This window comes from Cavia porcellus, unplaced genomic scaffold, assembly GCF_034190915.1.
Source record: "Cavia porcellus strain 051 isolate PalLab524CR breed Dunkin Hartley unplaced genomic scaffold, mCavPor4.1 scaffold_7, whole genome shotgun sequence".
Classification (NCBI taxonomy): domain Eukaryota; kingdom Metazoa; phylum Chordata; class Mammalia; order Rodentia; family Caviidae; genus Cavia; species Cavia porcellus.
Genome location: NW_026947490.1, coordinates 15,393,924 through 15,411,767, shown reverse-complemented (window position 1 = coordinate 15,411,767; position 17,844 = coordinate 15,393,924). Strand labels below are relative to the sequence as shown.

Sequence of the window (17,844 nt, the reverse complement as noted above, 5' to 3'; positions counted from 1 at the left end):
TTTTTTTTTTTTTTGGTCTTTTTTGAGACAGGGTCTCGTGCCATGCAGTTCAGGCTGGCCTTAAGCTCACTTTGTAGCCCAGGCTGGTCTCGAACTTGCAACGATCCTCCTGCCTCAGCCTCCCAAGTGCTGGGATTACAGGCATGAGCCACCACGCCCGGCTAGAACAAGGAATTTGAATCCTGGTTTAACTCTGTCCTCCATCCCTATCACTACTCCCTAAAATTTAGCCTGATAGGGGGAGATCCTGGAAGGAATTCCAATCACTACAAGAAAAATCCCACATTGCACTCCTCAGCACCGCAGTTCTCTCCTCTAAGGTTGACAGAGCTGAGAGATAAGAACAGTCAGGTGCTCCTGTAGGCTCTCCCAGACGGGGTCAATGTGTTCCCTGCCCTCCAATGAACAAACCCGTCCCCCTCCTCCCCCGCCCCCCCCCCCCATCGCGGGCCGGGTTCCTGCAGCTGTCATGCTGTGCGCAGTGGGCGTGGCCTGGGATTCCTCCCAGGGGAGGGCAGTGTGTGTCCTTGTCCGAGAGGGGAGGTGAAACCAGCTGGTGGAGGACGCAGAATGAGGGCCCTACGGGTGAGGGCCCCCGCGGGCTGGGCCGGGGGCCCCCAATCCAGAAACCGCGCCCTAACACGGGATTCCTGACACATGCCGGATCGGATTGGGGCCCTTGGAACGTGAGCCCCCTTGTGGATCTGCAGCTCCCAGTTGAGCAGCCTGGGACCCACCCCTACCCCAAAGCCCCAAGATTCAGGGGAGCAGGGAACACTAAGGGAGCCCAGAGTCGCGGATTTAAACCTCCTTCCTTCAGCCAGGATTCCTATAACATTGAAAACCCTTATCCCTATCCAGGAGGGGTGTGAGTGTGTGTGTGTAATTATGTATGGATTGAACTCAAGGCCTTCCCAGCCCTTTATTTTAAAAAACATTTTTATTTGAAGACAAGATCTCTATAAGTTGCCAGGTTTGAGCTCAAATTTGCTAAGAGATCCTTTTGCCTCAGCTTCCCAGGGTGCTGGAATTACCGAATGTAGCTCCTGGTCCTGTTCAGTTCTAGGACTCCTTAGACAGTCTGCAAAGTGCTGAGGGGGCTTCCAATCCAGTCTCGACATCCCTACGGCCCCTTTCCCTTCGTTAACTTAGGACCCTCACCCCCTCCCATAGCACTTCAGGACTTGGACTCCCCAAACCCGAATCTTCCTTATTGGGTCCCCTCCCCTTTCAGACAGCCTACCAACTTTCATCCTGGGCTCCATGTATCAGTCCCGGTTTCAGTCCCCCGCCCCCACACCTCGTACTAGGGATTAAACTGAACGTCTTGGCATGGAGCTACATTCTCAACCCTTCCTTCCTTCCCTTCCTTTTTTTGAGACAGAGTCTTGCTATGTAGTTTAGCACGGCCTTGAACTCAGTGATCCTCTTGCCTCAGCCTCAGAATTCTGTGATTACCTTTTTTATTTCATTTATTTATTTATTTGGTCTTTTTCCTTTTTATCGGTACCAGGTATCAAACTCACGACTGCCTGCTTGCAAGGCAGGCGCTTATGCCGCTGAGCTAAATCCCCAGCCCCTACCTTTTTTATTTTGAGACAAAGTCTCCTTAAACTGTCCAGTGTGGCCTCCATCTTGGAGTCCTCCTGCCTCAGTCTCCCGGATGCTGGCACAACTGGCTTGCGCCACTACACCAGGGCGGCCCTCTTCTCACAGAAGGCCACTCCCCGCCTGGCCCTCGCTGGCAGTTCAGATCCTGCCTTTAAGACTCTCGCGAGTTAGGATAGCACCCACACCCTGCTTCAAACAGCAGCACCACTTCTCCGCGCCAGACCCACTTGGGGACGCCCCTCCAGGTGCCTCCAAACCCTCCACTTCCTACTCCCACAGGTCTCCCAGGCGCTGACTCGCTCCTTCAGCTCCAGCGTCAGGCACCACTTCCAGAACCGGGTGGCGGAAAAACAGAAACTCTTCCAGGTGGGCGGGCCCTCTGAGACTGGGGGTGTTGGGGGTGGTGTGTGTCACGGTCTGGCAAGCAGTCCGTACCCTTTCCCTCACCTATACTACTCCCACCCCTCCACCCCCACCCCCAGGAGAACAATGACCTCCCTGTGCACCTGAAGGGCGGGACCACCGACCACCTCCTGTACCGACTGACCATGGCATTGACTCTCGGGGGTAAGTGTGGGGTCTCTCGACTCAAGCTGTATGGGGGGCAGGGTGGCCGTGTCCAGGTTGGAGGGTGGGAACAGAGCTATTCAGGATTTAGGTTCCTGTCCCAAGGGGACTTGGGGATAAAGTTCCTAGCCTGTTCCTGATCAATGCAGCAGAGGAATCCCCATGGGAGTCCTGTTGGAAGCTGGAGCTCAGGCTGGCGATGGGAACCTGCAGAAGGGCTCAGAAGCCTGAGAAGAGGCAAAGGGGGTTAGGGTCTCACTTCCACGTCCTTCACTTCCTTCCTAGGCACCGCCTACAGCTTGTACTGCCTTGGCTGGGCCTCCTTCCCCAACAAGAAGTGAGACCAAGCAGCCTGGAGGCCCTAGAAACACCAATAAACATGCAGACTTCTTGAGAACCCAGCCCAACTCTGGGTGTGTGTGTGTCCGTGTCTGTGTCCTGGCTTCTTCAGCTAGCCAGGGACGTCTGGTGTGTGTGTGTGTGTGTGTGTGTGTGTGTGTGTGTGTCTATGTCCTGGCTTCTTCAGCTAGCCAGGGATGTCGTGTGTGTGTGTGTGTGTGTGTGTGTGTGTGTGTGTGTGTGTGTGTGTCTATGTCCTGGCTTCTTCAGCTAGCCAGGGATGTCGTGTGTGTGTGTGTGTGTGTGTGTGTGTGTGTGTGTGTGTGTGTCTATGTCCTGGCTTCTTCAGCTAGCCAGGGATTTGGCCCCTGAGGCATGCCCAGGGCTACTCCTCAGTTGCTGCTGCCTCTCAGTGCTCCACTGAAGATGCCAAACAGCAGCCTTGAGCTATGCTAGGCTTGGGGCCTGTCCACCTGGAATGGTGTCCATCACTGGGTCATGCCCAGGATGGCAGCCACTCCTCTGCAAAGGCCCACATGAAGAGGGGGATGCTGAGCCAGCTCCAGGACATCACAGAAACAGAGACAAGTAAGATAGATTGGTTCAAAGGCTGTGGACTGGAGATTTAGCTCAGCAGCCTAAAGCCTGCCTGTTGAGTCCGATGTCGTGAGTTCGATCCCTGGCACACACACAAAAAGGAATACATATACTGCAGGAATACATGAGGCAGGAGGATTGCACATTCCAGCCCAGCCCAAGCAACTTAACTAGACCATCTCAAAAAGACTGGAGATGCAGCTCAATATGAAGACCTTGGGTTCAAACCCATTTTTTTCGTGTGTAGGTGGTTCCTGGGATCAAACTTGCGACCTCCAACTTCCCAGGCCGGCGCTTATGCCACTAACCTAAATCCCCAGCGCCCCCCTCCTTTCTTTTTTTTGAGACAAGGTCTAGCTATATATTTCAGGTTGCCTCAAACTCAAAGTAATCCTCCTGCCTCAGCCTCTGGAGTGCAAAGACTATAGGTGTTATGGGTGTGAAACTCCATGCCTAGTCTTAATCCCTGGTACTGGGGATGGGAGGGGGAAAAAAAGAAAGAAGAGAAAAACACATCAGGTTCAACTGTGCACACCTACAGCAAACATTTAATCCCAGCACAGAGGGGAAGCTAAGGCAAGAGGACTGCCAAGTTCAAATGTCCCACTAAGTCAACTTAGTGAGACTCTGTCTCAAAAATTTAAAAAAAAAAAAAAAAAATTTAAAAGTTCTAGGGAAGCAGCTCAGCGGTAGACTACCCTTGGGTTCAATCCCCAGAACCGCACCACCACCACCACATGGGGGGCAGGGGCAGGTACTGGCCCTGGGGGACACCTCCTACCAGACTGGGATTTGGCTATGGCAGCCAAGAGAACATAAGGGATCTCATCAAAAACCAAGTATACTTCAGGTATAAGAAGGTGCAGAGGATACCCAGATCCAGCCCCAAAACAGGAGTGGGAATACCTCCAAACCCCACCCCACCCCCCACTCCAGGACCCATACTCCTTCCCTAGAGCCCAAGCCACCCCTTACCTTAGAACACAAGTCAGATCCCACTGGGTGTAGCAACTGGAGCTCATTTATTTCCTCCTGGGCCTGGCCCACTGGGAGCAGAGTACAGGCAAAGGCACTGGGGTATGTAGGCCTAATGGCTGGAGTTTATTTGGCTACCTAGGTGGTAACTGAAGGAGTGTACCAGGGACTTGAGATCCTCCCAGAACTGAGATGGACCTTGGGGCATAGGAGCAGCATGAGTATTGGGCTTGGCACAGGTACAGGAGAGAGGTAATGGAGAGGCTGTCAGATGGGTGTGGTGACCCTTGGGCAGAGGATACTAGAATGTCTCACAGCCAGGGCCATTCAGGGCATGGCATGTTGGGGAACGTGGGGACCTGGCTGCTGACTGAGAAGCTGAGTGCCAAGGGCTGGAAGAAAAGGCTGTGGGGGTGTAGGAGCCATGCAGATGGGACTGCAGATAGGATTAGCCTGGGAGAGACCAAGGTCCACGGTGGCTCCTCTAACAAGGCGGCAGGTGGGAGTCCCATTCAGGAGTACATGGTCAGCTGCAGCCACTGGACAGACGAAGGCAGAGTGAGAAGCAGGGAAGACTGGAGTGCCAGATCCTTGTCGGGGCCGCTGGGGACACAGGCTTGGGGGAGGGAGGCCTTGGACCTAAGCACCCGCACCTGAGGATGGGATTTCTTACCTCTTGGATGTTCACCTGGATTTGTCCTGAGCCATCTTTGTCAAGAGATTTGAAGGCACCTAAGAGGAGAAAGGAAGGTTTTAGTGGGGGTGGGTGGGGATGAGGGAGGACTGGCTTTTCGGATAATATGAAAATATACAAAATAATGACAATAATAATAGCTAGCACTTCGTTGACTATTTACTCCATGCTAACCACTGTGTAAAATGCTCTCATTGTATTAACTATTTTATTTTACTTTACATTTTCTGGTACTGAGGACTGAACCCAGGGCCTTTGCATTAAGCCACATTCCTAGCCTTCAGGAATGTCTTAGGGATTCAGACCATTAATGCTTACAAATGGGCTCATGGCGCTGGGTGCTGTGGTACATGCTTGAAACCCCAGCTGCTTAGGAGGCTGAAGCAGGAGGATCGAAAGTTCAAGGGCAGCCTGGGAAACTTAGCAAGCCCTTTTCTCAAAATAAAAAATAAGAAGGGCTGGGAGAGTAGCTCAATGGTAAAGTACTCCTACATTTAATCCCCAGTACCAAAAAAACAAACAAAAAAAAGCCTTAATAGGGTTGGGATATAGCTGAATGGTAGAATTTGTATTTAACCTCTCATGCCTTAGCCATCTCGATCACCACAAAAACAAAATAAAGCCCTCATGACTCTGCCTCCTCATCTCACCCCTCTTCAGCAGTCTCCGAAGTAAGAGTCCACCAAAAAGCACCTCCTCTTTGCTTCAGGCCCCTGCACGGGCTGGCTTCTTGGCCTGCAACTCTGATCCCTGCTTTCTTGCTAGGTTTATTCTTATTCATCATTCAGATCTGTACTTGCAAGAGCCCTGACCCTCTGGGCTTCTCTTAGGCTCCCAGACACTGAGTCTTGTGACATCAGTAGACAGCCTGACTGTGAGCTCCAGGAGGGCAAGAACTGGGGCCATTTTGGTCACTGCTACATCCCTAGCCTTATCCACCTCCAGGTAGGCTTAGAGGAGACCGGGGCCAGTGGAGGTAAAACAGTCGCCCACCCAGGAAGACAGCTGGAGTGTCACTCACGGAACATGGCATCTAGCCTGACCAAGCAGCTGATGAAGTTGTCGAAGTCCATGCTCCCTCCCTCATCAGAGTAGCGCCGGATGATCATGTTATAGAGATGTTCATTCAGGTGGAAGCCTAGGAATAGATTAGCCCCTCAGAGGTAAAGGCCACAGAGCCCAACCCACGCCCATTCCCAGGATTCTGTGGCTCAGGCCAGTGCAGCTGTGTCATCCCTCCCCAAACACACACACTAGGGCCCAGCCAGACCCACCTGCTGCCTGAAAGGCCCCTGGGAGTTCCCTGCTGCCGATGGTCCCAGATCGGTCAATGTCAAACTGTTTGTATATGGCCTGTGTGGACAGAGGGGACAGAGTCTCACTGAGTACCAGGGAACATGGGGGTTTGGGCACCAGGAGTTTCAGAGGCTGCCACATACCTGCCACTTCTTGATATTGTTCCACAGGTACTTGAACTCCTCAAAGCCCAGCTTGCCTGTGGTGTCGCTCTAGCAGGAAATCGTTAAGAATAAAAGAAATGTAATTATGTATCAAGAACATTAAAATAACAGCTGTGCACACTGCAATGGAATGGCTAGATGATGACACTGCAAACCAGGGAATTTGGGCTAAAATACCAGCTCCTACTCAACACTCTCATCACGTCATCTGGGTGCAGGTTTTTTTTTTTCCTTTTCTTTTTGAGACAGTCTTGCTATGCAGTATACAGGCTGGTCATGAACTCACCATATAACCAAGGCTGGCTTCAATCTTCCACCAATCCTCCTGCCTCAGCCACCCGAGTGCTAGGATTATAGATGTGTGCCACCACATCTGGCTTTTTGTTTTATCTACATTTTACTCTTTTTGGTTTTTCACTTTTTCTTTTTGGGTTTTTGTGGTTGTTGTTTTTTGAGACAGAGTCTCACACTGTAATTTAGTTTGACTTTGAACTCACTACATAGCCCTGGCTGACCTGGAACTTGTAGCAATCCTCCTGTGTTGCCTCCCAAGTGCTGGGATTATAGGACTTTTTAGTTTTTTGAGACAGGATTTTGCTATGTAATCCAGGCTAGCCTTAAACTCATTATGTACCCCAGGCTGGCCTCAAGCTCACAGCAATCCTCCCACTTCAGCCTCCTGAGTGCTAGGATTATATATCTGCACCACCATGCTACATATCTACATATATTTCTAAACAAAAACTCTCTTTAAATGTAACCATGGAAATCATACTGTACTTCTCCAAATTACAAGGTCCTCTGAAAAGAACTGCTAAGTTCTCATTTATAAAATCCCTCATTGAAACTCAGTATCATAAATGTTAGGACACAATCACAGTAACAGCTACTGTGCACAGATCACTTATTGTGTGCTACAAACTATGGGAAAGCTTTTGTACATAGCTCCAGTCCACTGTAACCATTATCACATGTCCCATTTTAGACTGAAAAACTGAGTAGCCTGGCTGAGGAATACAGCTGTGCAATCCATGTTGGATCATATGACATGTACCTATGTGTGAGCCTATATTGTCCTATGTATTAGGTGTCGTGTATCCAAGATCACCCAATGACTGTGTTCCTGTGCACATCCTTTCATATACCAAATACAGGGTCGTGCTCTTGGGTACTATATGTATATTCATGTGCATGTGAATTTTATAAGCCTGAATTGTAGCCCCACAAACCTGGGTCCAAACTCCAATACCGTTACTTTTTTTTTAATGGTATGGATGCCGGTGCAATGGTGCACACCTATGTTCCTTGTACTGAGAAGGCTAAGGCAGGAGGATCACTGCAAGTTCAAGGCCAGCCTGAACTACAAAGTAAGATCCTGTCTCAAAAAAATAAAAACAAATCAAAGGTAGTGTGATAATTGTGCCTGTCCATCAGATGTCTATGAAGCTTCAGTCTATGAACATACATGCTAGTTGTTATTTATTGCCACATGTCTGTAGAAGGGTGTGTGTTCTGATGTTTGTACATTCATGTCTGTAGATGTGAAACCTAGACCCTGGCTGTCCAAAACATATTCTCAGAAAACTCCCTCTCCACTCAGGCCCTCTCCCCAGTGCACCCCTCAAAGGATACATCCATCACAGCCACCATGCTTCGACATGTGTCAAGGCCAAAACCATCAGTTTTCAGGTCAGGGTCTGTGCAGAACAGAATGAAGGTCAGACTCATAGCCACTCCAGCCCCCATCCCTCTACCTTTGTCCTAGGCCTTAACCCCGGTCACTCACGTCGGGTCACAACTTTGTTGAGAATGTTCATAAGTTCTGTGGCACTGACCTCCATGTCCTGCAAGCAGAAGAGTGGCTCAGAGGAGATCCAGTCTTGAAGGATGCGAAGTCTGGGACTATATGGTCAAGTGTGTGTGTGTATGTGTGCCAAGGCAGACCAAGGGAAGGCACCGAAGGGTTAGGACAGCACCAGAAACTCCATGTTACTTACATCTCCAGCCAGCTGGGCAAAGAGTCGCCTGAACTGCCGGACCTCCTCACTCTCGTTGGCCTCAATGTTGGAATAATGGGTGCGCGGGGGCTACAGAGAGAGCAGAGCTCACGGCCAGTGTGGGGAATGGGCTCTGGTTCCCCACATCCAAGCACCCTAGGTGGGAAGGTCAGGGTGGGCTAGGGAGCCTGATTATCAGAAGAATAAGAGGTAATCACTGAACAGGAAGTGAGTGAGTCATGGCTGAGAACAGGGGCTAACAACTTTGTAAAGGAAAGATTTAATGGCAGAGGAATTTCCTAAGAGGAGAGGAGGATTCCGTAGGAACAAGGGTGGGGCCTGAAAAAGCACTGACATTGAAGAGGGCGTCTGGTTGTGGAGGGCAGCTTACCGGGGGCTCTGGGTTATACTGCGCAGCTGCCTCACTAAGGAAGAGACAGAAGAGAGGGAGTTAGGCCGGGGGCGGAGCCTCCAACGGGCAGGGCCAATAGAACTGCGGGCTCCAATCCTGCAGATCTCAGCCCCCCACCTTTCTTACTGGGTTCTTCCAACTTTCCTCTGTCCCTGTCCTCCTCTGTCCCAATCCACACTGTCCTTCTCTCCTTCTACTATGCCAACTCTACTTGCCCTTCCAGACCCATAGAAGAATCCACTCCTGCTAAGGCACACCCATTCAATGGCAGATGTCAGGGTCATCTTGGCCCCATTCAGTATCAACCCAAATCCTACCTAGTCTCAACAGTCCCCGCTCCTTCCAGGACTCAACAGCAAGGTCTTGCCCCAGGGCCCCATCTTCCCTGGATCCCATCTGCCCAAAGGTCCTATTCTATCATTCCCCTTCTCAGGTGTCTCTTCCCAACACCCTACCCCAGTTCCATCAGTTTCCACTTCCCTGAGTGATCACTGATTGGTAACCACGACTAAACTATGCCGCCCTATCCATCAAGGCATTTTTCTCCATCAGCCCAGCCAGTTCCAAGCAGGCCCAGCTCCTTCTAGGCTATTTCCCCTATCCTCTTTGTGCCATCACCGCCTCCTTAGATCTAACTCCTTTTGTCTAACCCCAATTAAGCCCGACTCCCACCAAGTACTGCCAAACTCCTTGGCTCCTGCCCTTTAAAGTTAGTCCTTAAGTTAGCCAAGGGAGGCCGCGTACAGTCACAGTAAATCCCACCTCCCCAGTCTGCGGACCTGCCCCTCAAGTCCCACATCGCACTTACTGGCCCGGAGGCGCTCACAAGACCTCCACCTTCGGTTAAGGCTCTCAGGTCAGTCTCCAGGTTAATCTTACTCTATTCCTGTTGGAGCCGCCTGCGGCAGGTCCCGCCTTACCTGATGGCGCTAATGACTCCGCCCAGGATGCGCATGGCTGTGCCACCGCCACCGCCACCGCCACCACCTCCTCCACCGCCACCACCTCCGCCGAGGAAGCCTCCGAGGACATCACCCAGGCCCCCGGCCAGGCCCCCGCCACCTCCGCCGCCGCTGCCGCCCTTCAAGAACGAGTTAACCAGGAACATGGCTTCGATCCTGAAAGAGGAAAAGGGGTCAGATACCTGCCTCGCCCCTGGGCCCTCTCCCTCCTGCAAAAATATGCATTTCCGGCAGCAGTATGTGGAAGAAGACTCTGAGGCCTCGGGAGGGAGCAGGTGCTCAGGTTAGGAATATGGGCTTCGGGTAGAATGTGATGCTACGATAGGTAGAACAGGAACAGAGGTTTGAAATCCCCTTTGAGGACTAAAAGCTACCCGTCGGATTTAAGGGACCCGGGATTGACTGAGTGCAGTTGTCGTTAAGGACGGGGATATAAACCGGGCGTGGCTGTAATCCTAGCACTTTAGATGACAGAGGCAGGAAGATCGCAAGTTTGAGCCCAACCTGGGCAATTTAGTGAGATCCTGTTTAAAATAAAAGAAAGATAAAGAGGAAGGAGCCTGAGTTGCAGTGCAATACAAAAGCCCTGGGTTCAATCCCCTGTACCAAGGGGAAAAGAAAAGGGACAGGCAGAGTTACAGATACAGTGGGGTCCTCCAGATGGGGTCCCGAATTGGTGTAAGGAGTACGCAGTGTTTACGTGCTCAAATCCAGGGCCCCAGCACGGAACGCAGGGGTTTTGGCAGGTTTGAGGGCTCGGAAAAGGGATCCCGGGCTGGAGGCCCCAGGGCGGGGTTTAGGAAGTTTTGAGTGTGGCTTTGAGCATTTAGGCTCGGTCGGCCGCGGGATCACAGTCACCACTGATCTGTGAGCCCCGTTCTAAAATCGAGGCTCCAAAAACCTAGGGTAATGGGGTTCTCACTAGAAGTAGGGGCATGGATCTAGGCTGGGATCGTGGTTCTAAGTGGCTCTAGAAAGAATTTATAGGGTACATTTCCAATGTCTGAGAGCTTGTACTTTAGATCATGAGACTGTAGGTAGGGAGGAGTCCCCGAGATGGGAAGAGAGTCGTACAGGCCTGGGGGTTTGGATCTTGGAGGATCCCAGAAGCCAGGACTGTAGGATCTCGCTGGGTCTGGGGGCTGCCGAGCCCGGGGCTGCAGATGCAAGGGAAATCTGGGCCAGGCGCTCACCGCCTCACTTGCGCGTCCCGCGGCCGGCTGCTCAGCTGTCCTGCTGTCCGGAGGTCTGTAGTTCCCGGACCTCCCGCAGCGTCCGGCTCCAGAGGGCGGGGCCGTGACTCAGGCAGCCGCTCCCGGGTTAGGTCCCGCAAGGCGCCCGCTGGTTATCCGCGCGGTCCTAGAACCGGCATGCCGTACAAACTGCGCGTGCGCGCGATGCCTCGCCCTACGTAACGGGTCCGACGCAGGGGCTCCGCCCTGAACGTGCCCGGCGCGGGAGGAGATTCGAGCCCCGCCCAGGCTTAGTATCTACGTTAGGTCTTCCGGGAGCTCTCCAAGACACAGCAATCTCGGATCTTGGGGGTGTGGCTTCTCTCCCAGAGACCTACTTCCACCGGGCCCTGGTTGGCGGTTTTCGATCCGTCCCCAAACGGCTCAACAAGCCGCGCTTTGGGTCTTGCCCAGACAACAGCACCTGAAGGGCACCAGTTTCATTTGGCTCACAATTGAGGCACAGACGCCCCCAATTGTGGGGAGGACCGAGGCCAGGCTGGATTTCGTTGGCCCTGCAGCAGCTATGGCCGTCAAACTGGGTGTCGCAGTTGGCAGTCTATGAAGGTCGCCCTGTGCCATCTCCCACCAAGTCAGGGCTCCACGGGTTTTTTTGTTTTGTTTTTGTTTTCCCCTTGAATGTTGTTAAAGTGTACCCTAGACTCCAAAGAGAGCTTTAGATACAGGAAGAGTCCTTGGACTAATGCTTGTTTTTATTATGGTTTTGTTTTTTCCTCCCATACAGGGTTTTTTGTTTTTTTGAGACAAGGTTTCACTATGAATTCGTTATAGCTTTGAACTCGCTATAAGGAGTTCAAAGGTGTAGCCTCGGTGTAGCCTCGAACTCTTGGCGATCTTCCTGCTTAAGTCTTCTGAATGCTGGGATTGCAGGTGTATGCCACCAAGCCTGGCTTCAGTACAGGGTTTGATTGAGTCCCAGAGCAGGGTTCAAACAGGGTTTGATTGAGTTCCACATCCTAGGTTGCTTTTTAAATTTGTTTACTTAGTAAAGGATGACAGAATCTGGCAAAATTGTCTAGGCTGAACTCAACCTTACTATCTTCTTGCCTCAGCCTCCCAGAGTGCTGAGATTACAGGGAAGCCAGACTGACGTTCCCGAGATCCCTGAAGATGGAGGAGGGAGACTGTGGGGGAAACCACAGCTAAAGCTGCTTTTAGATCCTTTTGTTTTCTTTCCAACCTGTGAGTGTCCAGTCCTTTTTCTGGGCTCTATCATTACTAATGACAAAATCAGCTGCCAGATTTCTCCTGAATGCTTTCAAAATATCAGCTAATTTAATATCATGACAGCCAGTGGGATAAATGCCATTTATTATCCCCGCTTTATAGAAAAGTAAACTACTTCAGAGGTTAAACTCAAGCAGTCAGGCTCCTTAAGCCCGTTAAGTAATCTTCGGTAATATAATTAATATGGTAATGGCTCAACAAGATCATAACAGACAAAACAGTTGTAGCAAATGCTTCCCCAGGGCTTTCTGGGGTCAGGCCAAGAAACTACGACTCACGTCTTGTGCATGAGGCAAGATCTAGCAGGAGAGAAAATGGAGGCTCAGAACAAAGTCACAAAAGGTGACAGGACCAGGTCTAAACCTGGGCTTGGCTGATGATAAATCTCTTGGTGGTGACTCATCTGGATTCCCTGGTACCACACCCTCCCAGCCAGAGTGAGCAGCTTCAATTTTCTGACCTGTCCCCAAGCTCACTTGCTGACAGATCTTTGCATAAGCTGTGCCCTCTGAAACACTCTTCCTTTTATTTTTTGTTTTTTACCCAATTGTGTATTTACTCAGACTTGGGATGTCAGCTCAGAAGTCTCCTCTTCCAAGGAGGCCTCTCTGCCTCCATGCCCACCCAAGATTCTGTGAGGCTATCAGTTTCATACTCTGAAAGCTGTAGTCTGGCATGGTGGTACACGCCAGCAATCTCAGCGCTTAGAAGGCTGAGGCAGGAGGGCTGCTGTGAGTTCGAGTTCAGCATGTGCTACACAGGGGGACTTGTCTCAAAATAAAACCTGCTTGTATGCTAGGTGTAGTGGTGCGTGACTATAATAGTAGCACTCAGGAGACTGAGACAGCAGGATTAAAGTGAGTTAGTTTAAGGGCAGCCTGGATTACATAGTGAGACTAAAAAAAAAAATCACACCCCAGCCACCAAGTCTGCTGATCAGTCCTGTCACCACTCTACTCTCGCTTCTTTGCCTTGGAGAAGAGTGAACCCCACTAGCAGCTTGATCTGGATATTCCCAGCTGAACCGGGACACAGTGTCCTTAAAGCCTTCCTTGGTTCACATGCGATGCTTCCCCAGTACCAAGACCCCTAGCCTGACAGTGCTGCTCAAATCTGTGCATCTAGAGATCTGAGGAAGGACCATTCAGATCCCCACCTCACACACTGCTCTTTCATTCATCACCTGCTAGTTATTGTATGGTTTACTTGTTGCTTTTCAGCGCTGGGGATTGAATGCAGGACCCTTAAACAGAAATAGAGCTACATCCTGTTTTGAGACTTAAGTGTCACTAAACCACAGGCTGGGCTCAAACTTCAGTCCTCCTGCCTCAGCCTCTCAGAGTGTTATGATTACTTGTGTGGTGGCGCATGCCTGGTTTATATGGTTGATTGTGGTAGACTGACAACTGGTGGCCAACTTGTAACAAGTTGAATCAGCTGAACTGAATCAGTGTAGTGCTGGGTGTAGAAGGCCCACCTGAGGATTGTTGCCCACAGGGTGAAAAGGAGAACTGGAGGGGAAGAGGTGGTGCTGTTGATTCTCCTAGAGAAATGGGTTGTACTGGTTTTCCTGACATAATCTTGGCTGTTCTTATCATCATTGGAGGAGCTTGGGACCTCGTTGTCACTGAGGATGGCTGTGGTTCACTTTGGGGAGCTCTGGTTCTTACTTGGATTTGGATTTTCTTTTTTTTTTTTTTTTTTTTTTTGTAGTCCTGGAGATTGAACTCAAGACCTCGCACTGGCCAAGAAAGCACTAATGCCGCTGAGCTAAATCCCCAGCCCCTGGTCCTTACTTTGAGCATTGCTTCCTGGCTCCAGTACAGATCCCTCAGCCTGCTGCACAGATCCTTCATCCCACTTGCACAGATTTTCTAGCTTTCACCACTGACCTTTGGGCCTTCCCAGTGCAGATCTGGGAAACAGACTTGCATGAGACATTATCATGGGCTCTAAGTCTTCAGCTGGATTTGTGTAGGACTTCGCCGTGGGATCAAGGCCTCAGCTGGATTCTTCGGGACTCTAGTATGTGGACAGATTTCCTGCACTCTTTTTGCGTTAGACTCTTTGGATGAATATTACAAAATAATCCTATAAATTATGTGTCCTGTGTTCCTTTCCCTTGCAGACCCTGACTGCAACATTTATTAATACAGTTTCTTTGACTTTTTCACTAGAATGTGAAGCTCTTTGAAGGTGATATTTTGTTTGCCTCATTCAGAGCTATTTCCTTTTTTAATGCCCCCCCACACACCTTTTTATACATCAATCTCTCCTGGAAAGTGCCCCAAGAAAAAAACTGTCTTTAGGGGAAAATAAGTAAAGGGACAGCTACATTTCTTGGTTCACCTTGCTTTGAAGGAGTGACATACTGGTGTGCTGAGGAATGAAGCCTTAACAGCACATGCACTGAAACTAGCTCCACACGAGCAGCAGAAGGAATCTCCATTTCCTCCTCCTCCTCCTCCCACTGGCTGGAACACAGATGTGGTGTGAAGCATCCTGGATCACACAGGCCAGGACAGCTGCCATAGGTGAAGCCATCAGAGTACCTGATGCTAGGAAGCCTCACTACCAGCCTGAATTGGTTATGTTTGGCCTGCTATGGAAAAAAGAAAAAAAATTTTGAGATTAGGTCTTACAGGCTGGGGATTTAGCTCAGTTGCATAAGCATCTTCCTGGCAAGTGCAAGGTCAGGAGTTCGATCGCAGTACCAAAAAAAAAAAAAAAAAAAACCCAAGGCAGTGATTGGGTCTCACTGTGTAAAATATAAGTCTCTGGCTTACAAACAGGTTCTGTTCTGTGAGAACGTTTGTAAGTTAGATTCATTCATAAGTCTATAAAGTGAGTCTTAGACGCATGTGACAAAAACATCTGGTGTATGTTGCTTTGCACTTCTTAGCAGTTCCCTCCATATCACTGCTGCTTTTCTGTTTGCTTCTGGATACCCTGGGCTCTGACTAAGCACTGTGCTACTGTACACGGTTGTACTGTACAGTAAACACACAGCAGCACAACAGTAACAGTGTCTGGCAGACACGTGATGTACTTCTGAGATTTGTTTGCATCTACTAATTTGAGATCTGTATCTGTGAAAGTTCACAACTTGAATGTTCATAGCCTGGAGACTTACTGGAGTCTAGTTTGGCCTTAAACTCATCACAGAGGGGCTGAAGATTTAGCTCAGCGGCATAAGCTCCTGCCTTGCAAGCAGGCATTCATGAGTTCGATCCCCAGTACTGATAAAAAGGAAAAAGACATATATATATATATATATATATATATATATATATGAAAACTCATCACAGTCCTCTTGCCTCAGCCTCTGGAGTGGTAGAATTATAGGCGTGTGCCACCACATCTGGTAGGAGAAATACAGCTCTACTTTAATACATTGAATTTTGAACTCTATTGTAGGAAAATCCTACCTAACCAAAAAATAACTAAATAAATAAATCCTACCTTACCTATAATGCTCCTTATATACACCCAGAGCAATTTCCCGTGTCCCTAAAAGTATCATCTTCAACGGGCACAGTTGCACATACCTGAAGTCCAAACACTTAAGAGAATGGCAAGTTCAAATCCTGTGTGGGCAAATAAGCAAGACCCTGCCTGAAAAAAAATCATTTTCTTGTGTGTGTTTAAAATATCCCAATGCTGGGTGTGGTGGTGCATGCCTATAATCCTAGCACTCGGGAGGCTGAGGCAGGAGAGTCACTGAGTTGGAGGCCAGCCTGAACTTCATAGTGAGACTCTGTCTTGAAAAGACCAAAAAGAAAAAAAAGATATTCCATCATCTGAATACTACTAGAAATTTGTTTTTCATTCATTTACTCAGCCAATATTTATTCTCTATCAGATCCAGGCCCCTAGATTCATGATGGAGATGCAGTGGTGAACAAAACTTATAGAGCTCACACCCTTTATGTAAACAGAGGGAGGCAAGCCATAAAGAAACAAACCAACCACATAACCCTGCTGTGCTCACTGGTTGCCAGCTAGACAGATACACACTTAGAGGAGGAGATGAAAGCCAGAGGGAGGACTGAGAGGCAAGTTGCTCAGTGCCAAGGCCCAGGGTTCAATTCCCAGTCTGAGAAAACAAAACAAAACATGTTCTTTTTGGGGAGGGCCATTTTAAAAACTTGACTGCCAAGTTTCCGTATCCCGCAATTAAGATTTGGGGTCTTCTGGATGTGGTGGCACACACCTATGATCCCAGCTACTCTGAAGGTGCAAGGAGTCACAAGTTTGTGGCTGGCCAGGGCAATTTAGCAAGATTCTGTCTTAAAATAGTCCAGGCATTAAAAAGACTTTCAAGGGGCTGGGGGTTTAGCTCAGTGGCATAAGCGCCTGCCTTACAAGCAGGCAGTCGTGAGTTCGATCCCTGGTACCGATAAAAACGAAAAAGAAAGAAAAAAAAAAGACTTTCAAATATAAAATAATGTCACTCTGCTAATTTATCTATTTATTTATGGACAGGGTCTCATTATGGAGTTCAGGCTGACCTTGAACTCACTATATAACTAAGGCTGGCCTCAAACTCAAAATGGCAATCTTCTTTCCTCAGACTCCCAAGTGCTGGGATTATAGCATGTACCACAACCCATGATCTAATTAAAAAAAAAAAAAAAGAAACAAAATTATTTTTCACAAAAATGTTACTATGTAGGTTTTTGGGATCTTTTTCTTTTTTTAATTTTTTTTTTTTTTTTTTTTTTGGTACATGGTCTTGCCATGTAGTCAAAGCTGGCCTTGAATTCACTATGTTACCCAGGTTGGCCACAAACTCATGGTGATCCTCCTGCCTCAGCCTCTCAGGTGCTAGGATTACAGGCAAATACCATGCCTGGTAGCTTCTTAATTTTTAAAAAAGATGTTATTCTTTTTTTTGTAATCTGACGATCAATGAAACTACTCCAGCCCTGATTTTTGGGAGGGGCAGACACTGGCACAAGATTGAACCTAGCGTTTTCATACCAAGCTACCTCCTCAGGTTTGTACTTTTTTTTTTTTTTTTTTGTACCGGGGATCAAATTTGTGACCTCCCACTTGCCAGGCAAACGCTTGTGTTGCTCAGCTAAATCCCTGGCCCAAGTTTTTTTATTTTTTGAGACAGGTTCTCACTGATTTGCTAACCTGCCCTACTGGACTCTAATTTAGATCCTCCTCTTCAGCCTTTCAGAGTGCTGGGATTACAGATGTGTGCCAAGGTGCCTGTCTCATATTATTTTCTAAAAGAATAAATGTTCTAAATTTCTAATGTGATAAATATCCACAGATATAAGTATCATAAACAAAAGCTCTTTGAATTCTTCAATAACTTTTAAGAATAATGTAAAGAAGTCCTGAGACACAAAAGTTTGAGAACTGCTGGTCTGATTTCAGGACCAGCAAGTTGAGGCGGAGTTATTTCTTAAGTTCAGCAACAAGGTAGGCTCTCACCAATTACTTTTTAAAAATGTTTCTTTTTGTAGAGGAGAGAGAGGCAGAGAGAGAGAGAAACACTGACATCTCTTTCCTAATGTTTGGCTATAGTTTTGTAATGGATGAATCAATTCAACAGCACAAGAATCCAACACTGGGTATTAACATCACAAAAAGTTGAACAGACAGAACGTGCCTTATCTAAATCTTCCAGTGTTTGGAGCCATGAATCTGCAGAACATACTAGGGGCAGAAGACCATAATAAAAGACACCAAGGGGGACAAGCATGGTGGCACATCCCTGTAATCCCAGCACTCAG

General features: G+C 48.8%; 2 protein-coding genes across 3 annotated transcripts; one reads left to right on the top strand and one right to left on the bottom strand.

Annotated features, from left to right (window-relative positions):
- Window positions 1-463: 463 nt before the first annotated feature.
- LOC100728319 (cytochrome c oxidase subunit 7A1, mitochondrial) lies at window positions 464-2,579 on the top strand. Its single transcript, XM_003467228.5, has 4 exons — window positions 464-585; window positions 1,891-1,977; window positions 2,094-2,178; window positions 2,464-2,579. Exons 1-4 carry the CDS (start codon window positions 571-573, stop codon window positions 2,517-2,519), a joined length of 243 nt encoding a protein of 80 aa, XP_003467276.1. The 5' UTR covers window positions 464-570; the 3' UTR covers window positions 2,520-2,579.
- Window positions 2,580-4,113: 1,534 nt separating this feature from the next.
- Window positions 4,114-11,001, bottom strand: Capns1 (calpain small subunit 1). 2 transcript variants are annotated; one of them, XM_003467227.5, is made up of 11 exons: window positions 10,808-11,001; window positions 9,573-9,770; window positions 8,632-8,665; window positions 8,241-8,330; window positions 8,030-8,087; window positions 7,876-7,940; window positions 6,223-6,291; window positions 6,058-6,136; window positions 5,805-5,921; window positions 4,763-4,821; window positions 4,114-4,628 (listed from the first exon to the last, which is right to left on the bottom strand). In XM_003467227.5, the coding sequence occupies exons 2-11, from the start codon at window positions 9,758-9,760 to the stop codon at window positions 4,602-4,604; spliced, it is 786 nt and encodes a 261-aa protein (XP_003467275.1). In that variant the 5' UTR covers window positions 9,761-9,770; window positions 10,808-11,001; the 3' UTR covers window positions 4,114-4,601. The 2 variants fall into 2 exon arrangements, with proteins under 2 accessions (XP_003467275.1, XP_013005288.1); XM_013149834.2 differs by having other exon boundaries at window positions 10,689-10,929.
- Window positions 11,002-17,844: the final 6,843 nt, after the last annotated feature.

Bases quoted from the DNA above. Each gene is read 5' to 3' on its own strand.
- Capns1 (XM_003467227.5), bottom strand. From the start codon at position 9,760: ATGTTCCTGGTTAACTCGTTCTTGAAGGGCGGCAGCGGCGGCGGAGGT. The intron at 8,088-8,240 runs GTAAGTAACATG...TTCTGCTTGCAG, and splicing joins TTGCCCAGCTGGCTGGAGAT to GACATGGAGGTCAGTGCCAC. The intron at 7,941-8,029 runs GTGAGTGACCGG...TGTTCTGCACAG, and splicing joins CAACAAAGTTGTGACCCGAC to ACCCTGACCTGAAAACTGAT.
- LOC100728319 (XM_003467228.5), top strand. The intron at 1,978-2,093 runs GTGGGCGGGCCC...CCCCACCCCCAG, and splicing joins AAAAACAGAAACTCTTCCAG to GAGAACAATGACCTCCCTGT. The intron at 2,179-2,463 runs GTAAGTGTGGGG...CTTCCTTCCTAG, and splicing joins CATGGCATTGACTCTCGGGG to GCACCGCCTACAGCTTGTAC.